General features: G+C 32.8%; 1 protein-coding gene across 1 annotated transcript; it reads right to left on the bottom strand.

Annotated features, from left to right (window-relative positions):
• Window positions 1–2,736: 2,736 nt before the first annotated feature.
• Window positions 2,737–7,120, bottom strand: LOC130992568 (uncharacterized). The gene is made up of 2 exons (XM_057917252.1): window positions 5,031–7,120; window positions 2,737–2,941 (listed from the first exon to the last, which is right to left on the bottom strand). Exon 1 carries the CDS (start codon window positions 6,976–6,978, stop codon window positions 5,053–5,055), a length of 1,926 nt encoding a protein of 641 aa, XP_057773235.1. The 5' UTR covers window positions 6,979–7,120; the 3' UTR covers window positions 2,737–2,941; window positions 5,031–5,052.
• Between the last annotated feature and the right edge of the window lie 5,684 nt (window positions 7,121–12,804).

The following is a 12,804-nucleotide window of genomic DNA, read 5'->3' on the forward strand; positions in this document are numbered from 1 at the left end:
ATTTCCCTACTCATTTCAGCGTGTTAATTGTCCGTCTAATGAGTTGCTGATATTTTTGTGTTAATTGTTCCAACTGATTTGGATCATAATTTGGTGTTAGCAGGCACGTTTCCTCTACCCATTTCAGTGTGATTTTTTATTAGGGTTATTTTTTTTTAAGATTATCTATTTGATATATATTGAGCAGAGGGATCGGTGGTGATTGGAATTTAGAGAATGTCATGCTAATTAAGTGATGATAATTTCTCAACCTATACAACTATAAGCTTTGAGCCTTAATTCAATTTCTTCTTATTTAGAGAATGAATATACGCTTAAATATTTCAATTGCTACGTACAAAGGAAGGAACAAGATATTGCAAAAGCAATGAAACTTGTTAAAGTAGCAAAAACACACTTGCAAGCAACATGAGATAAATGTTGTTTTTTGAGTTATAATTATTTTAATAATTATTACTCCCTTCGCCCCGAAATAATTTCATAGGAGGGAGGGACACGAGTTTTAAGATGAACATGTGAAAAAATAAGGGTAAATGGGGTACTATTGAGATTTGAGAGTGATGAAAATGTCAAAAATAAAAGTAAATGAGGTATTATTAGTGATAGGGTATAGTCTAAAAGTAGAATGAGAAGTTCTTTGGGAATGGAACAAAAAAAAAGTTAAGAAGTTATTTGGGAACGGAAGAAGTATTTATTTTTAATTTAATTATTAATTTTACTACAAAAACATTGGGCTCCTCTAAGTCAAAAGTCCGACTCCGCCACAACCTATAACATCTTTATTTTAATTATTTAAGAATATATTTGTTCATTTTTTTTTAAAGAATATACATAGTTTAATAACTTCGATATATATCTTTTATATATTTGATATATAAGATAGTAAAATTAAATAAAGACGAAAAGCAATATGAATGTCGAGGAAAAAAAAATGGGTCGACTGATTGCTGAAGGCCCATAAGAAAGAAATCCATCAATTGAACAGGAAACAAGGTTCGAAAAAAATTTGTATGCTCTCTTTAATGGAAAATGATGGAATATATTTATTTTTATATATTTGGGTGGATAATTTTCTTTAAGTAGCATAAATTGTATTTTTGAGCTATTTTTCTTCATTTTCATTCTAATTCATGATAATATTATCATAAATAATTGTATGATAATTTCCTATATTTTTTACTCTAGAAAAAATGATATAAGAAAAAATAATGTGATAAAATTTACAGCGAAAAGGAAATACTTTTAAGAGAATTAAAGAAGTGGCTGCCTGGCTGGACAAGAAGGAAAGAAGAGTGGATTTCAGTCATTTGGCCGAAGGCGGTGTAATAATTTATTTATTGTTTGCTATAAATACTTCCAAGTTCCAAGTCTCATCTCAAGCTTAGCTTTTTGAAATAACTATTTTGAAAAAAAAAACATAATATTTAGTCACTAATTATAAAAAATATAAAATTTGATCATTTATTATATGTAAAGACTATTTTACCCTTAATTAGGACGAACCGAATTCGGATCAAATTTGGGTTTGCACATGGGTTAGGTACATATGACACTATTAGTGCCATATGTGTCAACCGAAAAAAAAAATCTAAGTATATGGTACTAATAACACTAATATGACCATTAGTACAATTCGTGCAATACTATATAAGAGAGTATATGACACTAATGACACTAATATGGCTATAAGTACTATTCGTATGACACTAATGACACTAATATGGCCATAAGTATCATTCGTGTAGGACTGGGTCGTGTAGGATAACCCGCGCGTAAACTCGAATTCGACCCGAATTTTGTCCGCCCTAATTAAGGGCAAAACAGACCTAAAACGTAATAAATTGTCAATTTTTTTTTTGTCAATTAGTGACCAAATATTATGTTTTCTTTTTCAAAATGATCATATGAGTATATTGTTTCATCATATATTTATACTCATTTCTCAATTTTTTGGATTTGTAGAATCACAGAGCACGTTGTTTTTATCTTAAACTTATAAATATCGGTAATAGTATAAAAGTTATATTCACTCTAACAATATCTTAGTTTTTTTTAACTAATCATACTAGACGTTAAAATCAAAATCATGAAAGTCTCCTTGATATTTATCAAACACCCATAGATAGCTGTTAGTATTCATTTTCTTCATAATCACATTCCTAAAAGTTATATTTATATACAACTTTATTTGAACGTCGAGCAAAAAGGCTGAAATTATAAGTGATTTTGTTTGCCTGAAAGTCGGGCGTACGACTTGCAAATAAAAAAAATTAGAAATATAACCTTGGAATCGATTTCAAATAATTCGCAAATTAATTCGACACTCTAAAATCTCCTTTACAATAACAAAATCACTTATCCTATGTGACATGCTTAGAATTATTTCATTTCAAAATTCTTCAATTCTCATGCATTTACAATGATTTATTATGTATAATCTTCATCATTTATTAATTAATTAATTATTACATTCCATCTAAAAATTCATTAATAATAATAATAATAATAACTTTACATATAATCTAAATTAATAAATTTTATTATTTATTTTATCTCGATAAAAATTAGATTTACATGCCTGACAATAAAAAAATTACTATATAATTTATATACGATAAATGATTTTAATTGAATGTTAGTGATTCGATGTATATTTGTTACTATTAATTTTATACTCCCTCCGTCCCAGAAATAATGGCCCGTTTCTTTTGGGCACGGAGATTAAGAAATATTGAATTAAGGAGATAAAGTGATAGGCTATGTATTTAAAGATGTTATTAGTAACATTAATTGTTAGCTAATCTACAACAATTGAAGATGATGGCCCACCACCATTTTCCCCTCACTCTAGCCGGCAAAAATCCGCCAACGCCAACCGTCTGACCGACCTTCTTCTTCAATACTCCGGCAAAAATTCGGCAACTTCAGCAGTCGGACCAACCTTCTTTTTCAATATTCCGACAAAATTAGCAAAGCAAATCAAAATCAGCAAACCCAAAAATCTCATCTTCAAATCAAAATCAACAAAGCAAAGCAGCAAACCCAAAAATCCTATTTTGCTTAAGCAAACCCAAAAATCCAATCTTCAAAGCAAAATCAGCAGAGCAAAAAAGTAAACCCAAAAATCCTATCTTCAAAGCAAAATCAGCAGAGCAAAAAACCAAACCCAAAAATCCCATCTTCAAAGCAAAATCGCAAAGCCTAGCAACAAGCAACAGAGGCACGGTCGCTCCCCTCTGTTGCCTCCCCTTCCCCTGCTTCTTCTTCCTCCCCCGCTCTCCCTTCCCTTCTCCCTATAGTCGCCACCTCTGCAAACCCTAGCGAAGCCAAGGCTGCCGCCCTCATATCCCGTAACGGCGTCGCCTTCTATCGATCTCCGGTGACCGCAACAAAGGCACGACCGCTAACCTCGTTCTCCCCTCTTCTCACATTCACCTCTTTCACCGCCTCGACTCGACGACAACAGGGAGGTCGCCGCCTGAACTTCCTGTACCCAGCCCAGCAACAACCAAGTCGCCACCGGTGAGAGGAATAGAAAAAAGATGCAGGGCAAGATGAAGCGGTGGAGAGATGGCAGATGGAGGCGGTGGAGTAGATGGAAGCGGTGGAGTGAGAAAGAAATTGGAGTAGAGACTAGATGGGGTTTTGTTGGGCATAATTAATAACTTTAATTAAGTGTTAATTTTAGCCTAAAATGGAAACAGACCATTATATATGGGACAATGCAAAAAGGAAAATAAGCCATTATTTATAGGACGGAGGGAGTATTTCTCAAAAGCATATATATTATATGTATTTATTGTAATATATTATACTGTATAAATTTATGTATATACTATATATATATATAATATTTATCTTCTTAATTTTCAATAAAATCAATATCAAATAGAATTTGAATTGAGACAAGCACGTGTATGTAAATTATAAATGGGTCCGGTCATTGATTTACATGTTTGCATAATAAGATACAAATTCTATAAACAAATTACTTTAAAACAAAATCTTATTTTACGTCTATCAAAATAATTAAAATTTTATTTTTATTTTTTATAAAATATATCCGTACATTTTATTTGTATAGGGAATAATAATAATAATAATAATAATAATAATAATAATAATAATAATAATAATAATAACTTTATTATGATAATAACAATAAAATAATCTTATTTTATTTTTTCATATCTAAAAACTTTTTTTGTTTCATGAAATTAATAATGCATAAGTGAAGAATTTTTTTGTTTCAGTTTCGTCCATAATAATAATAGATAGATAGATAAATTATGAAATTAATAATGCATAAGTGAAAAATTTAGATAAAGAACAATAACCATAATAATAATAGATAGATAAATTATGAAATTAATAATGCATAAGTGAAGAATTTAGATAAAGAACAATAAAGGATATGATGTTAAAATATATTAGAAATCTTTCATTATGTATCAAATTTATAATAATCTCAATCAAGTGAAGAATTCATATAAATCACCTCATTTCACATTGATTTTTTTATAAGATTTCACCAAAATAAAACTTATACAAGAAAAAGCTTTCGCTCTCCAAATTAAACATTTACATTTAATTGGCGAAATGATTGAGACTAATACAATTTGAATTGCTTTGTCAATTCAATTTGACCAAATTTATTTAATTAAATACAGAATCTAATTAATTTAATTTTTAAAAAATAAATTACATAATCCAATTCAAGCATAAGAGTTCTTTCAACAACGAATAAAATAATTCCTTTTTGTATTCAATGGAAAGAACTCTTATGCTTGAAAGAACTCATATTTAATAAAATATATCGTTCTTCCAAAGTTGTATTTTTTGCTATGTTGAAACAAGTATTCTCATCATAAATGACCAAACAAAGAAAGGGCATCAACAAACACCAAGTATTCTCATCATAAATGGCCAAACAAAGAAAGGGCATCAACAAACAGCTTATATATGTGTGCTTGCAGAAAGGCATTACATCTAAAGAAATAAGCATATGTGTGCTTGCAGAAAGGCATTACCTTCTAAAGAAATAAGCATCCTTCACTTCTTGCTCTTAGATTTGGAGGGATTTTTTTTCCCATATGCCGAAAGCCTCGACGGTGATATCTTGAGTTCAGCATGTTTCTCTTTTCTCTTCCTCTTTCTGGAAATAGTTTTCTTGTCCCCAATCGATTCCATGGGTTGCGACTTTTCACTTGCAACCGCATTAACCTCCTCCTCTTTCACCTTACCCTTCTCTTTCTCCTTACCTTTCTTCTTATCTTCATCAACAGCCCGAGAAGTATTTCCCTTTCGATATCTATTTTTCTTTAGCTCGAGAGTCTTATTTCTAGGCACCTTCCATTCCTTCTCCATATATGGAGCTATCTTCTTCAAAGAAACATACTGATTCAGTTCCTTGTCATCTAGCGCAAGAATCTCTTCCGCGGTCAATCCAAATCTCTTAGCCTTAACTGGTTTGTATTTGAATCTTGTTTTCAAGTCTCCTATGGTATCCTCATAATCCAACTTATAGTACTCCTCCATGAGCTCCTCCATAACCGCCTTCTCTACTTCACTCGGCTTACGCTTCCTCTTCCTCTTACTCCCCTCCCTTCGCTCATCGCCTCCATCTTCATCCACCACATCTTCCTCACCATTGGCCAACCTATCCTTCATAATTCGTTCTCTAACCGACTTGAACCCTTCACCTGACTTATCCACCTCATCCCAGCCCTTATCAAGTCCAAGCAACTCATCCTCTTTGTCAAAATCTGGTTTCTCAAACCCCTCATCATCTTCATCGTCATCACTCCCAAACTGCAGGTCCACATCCTCAGCGCCATAATACTCCTCACCAAACGCTTCCTTCATCTTCCTATCATGAGCTTCGGGATCAAAGTCCTCCTCCAAATCATCCTTATCCAGAAATACCCCTTCGGCCTCCCCAATCCCAGCTACCTCCCTAATCTTCTCCAACTTCTCATTTATCTCTTTCTTCTTTAGGTTCTTTAACCTCTTCAGCTCCTCCTTCCTCTCCAACTCTGCCTGCGCCATCCTCTCCTCTTTCCTCTCCCTCTGCGACTTCCTCGCATTGTCTTTCTTCCTCACAGACCCTTCCACTCTCCTCGAATGCCCCATCACCCTGTCCCCAGCATTCTCCTCGAACCTAAAGTTATACTCCCTCTCATAATCCTCTTGCTTCTCCAGCTCATCCTCATCCTCAGAAACGTCTACCTCCACATTGCCCCGGCCTTTACTTTTCTCATCATCAAGCCACAGCCTTTTCCTAAAATAATCCTTCAAAAATATCGTGTCATTATCCAACTTCTCATCCTCCCCGAAATACTCATCCAACTTCTCCCCAATTGCACCATCCTCCTCCTCATCCTCCTCGTCATTGCCACTACTCTTCACTCTTAAGAAATCTTCATCATCATCATCATTTTCCCTCTCCTCCAATGATTTCACTATCTGCTGCCTCAGCTCCTCCTGCTCTTGCGAATAACTCTTCAACTTATTTTTCGCGCCATCATCAACATCATCTGCACTTTCCTCCTCTTCGTCACTAAACTCTGGACCCGCCTCAATCAATTGTTTCGAAACGACATCTTTTAAATACATCGGCTTCTCCTTCTTCCCCTTCTTCTTACTAGCAGTATTATCCTCATCGTCAGAATCGAACAATTTTGCATCTTGCTCCTTCAAAATCGGGTCTTGATTTTTCACCTTAATCAACGCATCAAAAAACGCGGCGTCGGTCTTCTTGCTCGGTTTTATCAACTCCTCCTCCCCGGACGACGATTCCTCGGAATCCGAGTCCGACGAGTCGACTAGACCCTGCTTCTTGAGAGCTTCGTACCTGTGCAGTTCCTCTCGCTTCTTGTTGTGCTCGTAGCGTTTGGCGAATTCCTGGTTGATTTCAATTTTGGACAGGTCTTCGTCTGAAGAATCTCCGTCGCTGTCGAAAAGCTTTAAACGATCCATCGGCGGAGGACTGAGACTATTTGCAAAGACCAGTATTTTTGAAATAAAATTGGGGTTTTTCTAAAGCTAGGGTTTGGTGTATAAATCTTGGAGGCTGATTAAAATCAAATCTTGGACTTTGTAATTTCTAACAATGAGGCGCAGCACAAGGCCCATGTTCTCAGCTTGAAATATAAACTGGCCCTCTTATGAAATATAAAAGGCCCATGTTCTCATCTTGATCGTTATTTATATCTACGATCATTATTAGCTATTTAAAATTTCCATCAAAATATCCATTTATTTTTTATTTTAGGTTTCTACTAGGAAAGATTTTCTAAAACTTTTTTAGGCATATTAGCAAATAAAAGTTTTTAAAACTTTTATTCTTTGATGTATATTATACAACTCATAATTTTTTTCAAAATACTTCATTCGTCCCAATTATATAGGTTGATTGAATTATGCACAAGGATTTAAAAAATCATTGAAAAAAAATTATACAAGTAACTTTCTAATATGCGTATATTTATTATTTGACAATACATTAAAGTAGGAGTTAATCAAAGAATTAAACGGATACATATTTGTAAATAATTTAAAAATGCACTACCTTTTATGAAAATCAACCCATATTTTGGGATATCTAAAAAATAAAAATGAGTATGTTTTGTAAATAATTTAAAAATACATTACCTTTCAATGGAATAAATTGAATGAGGAAAATGACATAAGATAATATAAAAATTTAAGATTTCTTGTAAGAAGGTAAATGATTTTTTTTTAAATTCAATTAAGTGAAATTATTTTGAATTGACATTTTCACATTCTTGCTTTCTTTTTACGTAGAAATAGATGCTTCTTGAAAAAAATTAATTATCTTCATAAGTTCAAATTGTAATGACAAATTTTATTTTATTCTAAAAAATTTAATCCTACTCTTAGTTCGTATTTTCTATTGAAAATTTATAAAATTGATAAAAAAAAATGTAGTAAATCACTTGTCTTGATTGAAAGCTGCTACTTTATGATATCCTCAAAATTTTAAAGGTGAAAATTTAATCTTTTTTATGTTTGTATATGTAAGTGACAAATTACTTTTAATGAACTACTTTGATTACATATAATATTGATATTATGAGTTAATTTGTTTAAACAACTATAATTTATAATATTTGGATGTTTTTGCCCCTTATATACTATTATTATATAGATATATATTAGATTAAATTAATGAACACCATAGACTATAATATCTTATCTATTATAGTTAAAATCAATAATATATATACACATATATTGTATGGTATATATCATTTATATAAGGGAAAATTGCACCTAAATACACAAACTTTGTCGAAAATCCATATTTGACGTGAAGTTAGGAATTTACATTTTAATACACCAATTTAAGAAGTTGTTCAATTTTGACACATTTTTCAATTCCGGCGACCGGCATTCTGACGTGGACGCCGGAATGCCAATGTCGCAGCCACATCACACACCCACTCTCTCTCACTCTCTACACGTCACCTCCCCCTCCCCCCGTCGGACCCTCCCCATCCCCAGAATCGCGTCGCACCATCGCCGCCGAGCCCAGCCTCCCACCGTCAGCCACTTCCCCCTCCCCAGAACCGCATCGCACCACCGCCGTCGAGCCCCACAGCCACAAACCCTCCCTCCCGCCGTCAGCCACTTCCCCCTCCCCAGAATAACGGCGCACCCGCCACCTCCACCAACCAAACCAACCGGATTTCCCACCACCACCGTCGATAGAGAGAAAGTGAGGGGAGGCAACTGGACAGCGGGGCTATTCGGCGGAGAGAGCGATGGCGGCCTCAGCCTTTGAGGTCGACCAACGGTCCAGAGAGGGTGAGGTCGACGGCGGTGGTGGCCGAGGGCTGCTGCTGTTCGTCTATCAAGGAGAAAGGCAGAGGCGAGGATGAGGGAGGCGGCGATGGCGGCGGTCCGGCTGACTGCTGTTGTCGGCTGGAGCAGAGGGGGCGAGTCCGGCAGTAACCTCGCCGGAAATCGTAGGAGAAAGAGGGTTTAGGGATTTAGAGAGAGTGATTTGTGGATTTGGGGATTTTTGTGAGGGAGGAGATAAGGGGGACGAGCGAGAGAGCGAGAGTCGGGGGAAGGAAGGAAAGACAGAGAGAGCGGCGGCGGCACTCGCCGGCCGTCTGTCGACGGGAAATGAGAGAAAAGGGAGAGAGTTTCATGAGTTACTTCATCTGGTTCGGTTTTGTGAATGAAAGAACGGGATTTGAGTGAGTTTGATGAGGGGAAGAAGGTGGTGGTGGCAGCTGGTGGCGATTTCGCCGGGAATGGAAGGCGGCGGCGCCGGCAGGAGAGAAGAGGGAAGAGAGGTAGGGAGAAAGAGGGTGGAGGGCGGCGAGAGTGATGAAAGAGAAGGGGGAAGGTGACGTGTATAGAGAGAGAGAGAGAGAGAGAGTGGGGTGTGTGAGAGAGAGAGTGGAGTGTGTGTGTGTTTGTGTGTGACGTGGTGATGATGTGGCATTCCGGCGTTCACGTCAGAATGCCGGTCGCCGGAATTGAAAAATGTGTCAAAATTGAACAACTTCTTAAATTGGTGTATTAAAATGTAAATTCCTAACTTCGCGTCAAATATGAATTTTCGACAAAGTTTGTGTATTTAGGTGCAATTTTCCCTTTATATAACATAATATATTATTAATTGTATATAAGTAGATCTTCTTAAGTTTATTACATGTCACGATAGAAATAACATTTAGTTAAAATATTAAAATTAATTTGTTTCTCACACGCTATGTCATTGTAACATTAATCATTAATTATTGATTTAAAATTATCAATGCATAAATATGACATGTCATTTATACATATCATTTTTAGAAACTATATATGAAACATAATTAAAAATAAAAGTTATTAATTATGACAATATGTAGTCGTTATTATATTATATATAGATATATAGATTGTAGTGACTTGATTAATTTAAAATGTTCAAAATTTATTTTATACTTGTTGACTAAATATTCATGAAAGAAAGATAAAATAAATACATATGTTAAAAGTCCATATATGATCATAAAAATCTTATCTATATTAATATTTTGATAATTTTATTTATATTTACTAAATATAATATATATAATATTTTATGATCTGATAAAAATATGTTATAACATACTTAATATGGTCATATAAGATAAAGTTGGGCTATAAATTCATTTTAAAATAAAAATTAAAAATCATGAAAAATGTAATAAATTATATGAGAATAAAAAATTGTAATAAAAGGATATTTGTATCATTTAGAGTAGACGAAATAAATAAACAAATAAAATTTAAAAATATAATTATTCCCAAAGATAGTAAGATAATGTTTGGCGGGAAAATACAACTTACTACTTTTGGAAATGATTGTGCTTTTATAGATAGATAGATAGATAGATAGATAGATTGGTTAAGTAAATTATTTCTTCAATTTAATTTGATTATAAAATAATATATTTTGTATAAATTTTTGAAAATAAAATTTAGATTCAACATAGATTTTTTATGAAAATTTATCAATTAAATTACTAAATAAATTAATATAATTTCAATCTCGCATCAACTTTTTTAAGCTATACACGAGATGATTTTTAGAACTTAGTTACGGTGTTTCAAACTTCAAATGAGATAATGTTCACGAGTCAATTTTATTCTTTCAAATTTCAAACGGGATGATGCTCGAAACTCAATTATGATATTTCAAACTCCACATGAAATAATGCACACAAATTTGTTAAGATTTTTCAAGCTGCGTACAAGATGATGTTTAGAAGTTAGTTATGATCTTACAAGCTCAATATGATAATGATCTTTAAAGCTACACACGAGATAATTCTTGTAACTTAATTGTGGTCATTCAAAGTTCAAATGAAATGATACTCACAAGTTAAATTTGTTCTTTCGAACTCCAAACGAGATAATTCTTGAAACCCAATTATAATATTTGAAACTAATAATGCATAAAAGTTTGTTAAGATTTATTCAAGTTTCATACAAATTGATGTTTACAAGTTAGTTATGATGTCAGAAGCTCCAAATCATACAATCTCACAAGTCAACTTTGATTTTTAAAGCTCCAAATAGTGATGTTAAAAAAATTGATGCATAAAAATTCATTTTTTGTATTTTAAGATCTAGACGATATGATGCTCAAAAGTCTGGTGTTCAAACATTAGATGTCGTCTTCCGAACTTTAGATGATGATATGATCCTATAAGGTTCAGACGAATGATGCTCGAATGAAATAAAATCTTTAATATCGATTTTTTTCCAAAATATTATTAAATAAAAATTTATATAAAAACTATTTATTATTCGAACAAAAGGTTAATATTTAATTGAGGAATATGATTCAAATTAATATAATTTTAGCTATATTATCTCAAATTAAATAAATTTAAAAATATTTTATATATAAATAATTATTGAGTAAAATTTTGAAGTAGCCAAAATGAAGCATAAAACACAATTTATGACCACACATTGAAAAAACATAAAATTTGGTCATTTTTATTGATTTGGACGTTTTTACCCTTAATGAGGCAGATCAGGTAGGATCAGGCACACGGGTCGCGTGCTGGGTCGGGTTAGACACTTATGGCACTAATAGTGTCATAAGTGCCAAGATTTTACTTTGGTTTTATTTTCGATTTCCGTTGGCACTTATGGCATTTAATGCCATAAGTGCCAACAGAAATCGAAAATAAAACCAAGTAAAATGGTCATTTTGGCACTTATGGCATTAATAGTGCCATAAGTGCCATACGTGCAACAGAAACAACAGCAATAGAATCAAGAAATCATAAATGGATAATCTAAACCCTAAATGGAACATTTAAACCCTACGGGGAAGTGTTTAAAATTGTCATTTTGACACTTATGGCACTAATAGTGCCATAAGTGCCAACGAAAATCCAAAATAAAACCAAGTAATAAAATGATGTGTATGACACTTATGGCACTATTAGTGCCATACGCGCAGCCCGCGAGCGCGCAACTCACTTATAAGCTTCCAGCGGCCACGCAATCATCCCAGCGGCCGATTAGGGCAAATTAGGCATACCACCTAATTAATGGCCATATTTTGATGTTTTAAGATTAGAGGCCAAAAATTAATTTTTCAATCTTTATTATGACCATTTAACTACATTGTTTCATAATTATTTATACAAAAATAATATCATATAATTTAAATAATAATTTAAAATAATTTTTCATCAAATTTTTACACGTTTCGCCCTAGTTTTGATAATATTGAATGATGCTAATAGCCACATTGAGGCCACCCACATTCTAATTTAATAGAGAAAATTTGAATTTATTTAATTTATTTTTTAAAATAAAAATAGGATTTAGTTATTTTATTGTATTCTCTATATTTTAATTATTTTTATAATTTTTTTCAACTTTTTTATTTTTGTTAAAAAATAAATTACAAAAAAATAATTATAATATAGAGAATACAATAAAATAACTTAATCTTATTTTTATTTTAAAAAATAAATTAAATAAATTAATTTTTTTTATTAATTTAAAATATTGGTGACCATAATGTAGTTGTATAGATTTATTGGATAATATTAACACGGAGTTAGTTCCGTCAATTCCAAATTCCAACGAAGAGGTGCATTATCATTTATCATAAAATAAAACAAGTTTAAAAAAGCTGGTAGGCAGCATAAGTCAAGATTGGTTCACTTAAATCGTCAAATAAAATACTCCATAAATGCTTTGTTTTTATTTGAGAATTTAAAGTTAAAAATTTAAAATTAAAGAAAGAAGCTTTTTCTTGCTTTCCATCAT

This window comes from Salvia miltiorrhiza, chromosome 7 (assembly GCF_028751815.1).
Source record: "Salvia miltiorrhiza cultivar Shanhuang (shh) chromosome 7, IMPLAD_Smil_shh, whole genome shotgun sequence".
NCBI classification, from domain to species: Eukaryota; Viridiplantae; Streptophyta; class Magnoliopsida; order Lamiales; family Lamiaceae; genus Salvia; species Salvia miltiorrhiza.

Coding starts and splice junctions, on each gene's coding strand:
- LOC130992568 (XM_057917252.1), bottom strand. CDS start 6,978: ATGGATCGTTTAAAGCTTTTCGACAGCGACGGAGATTCTTCAGACGAA.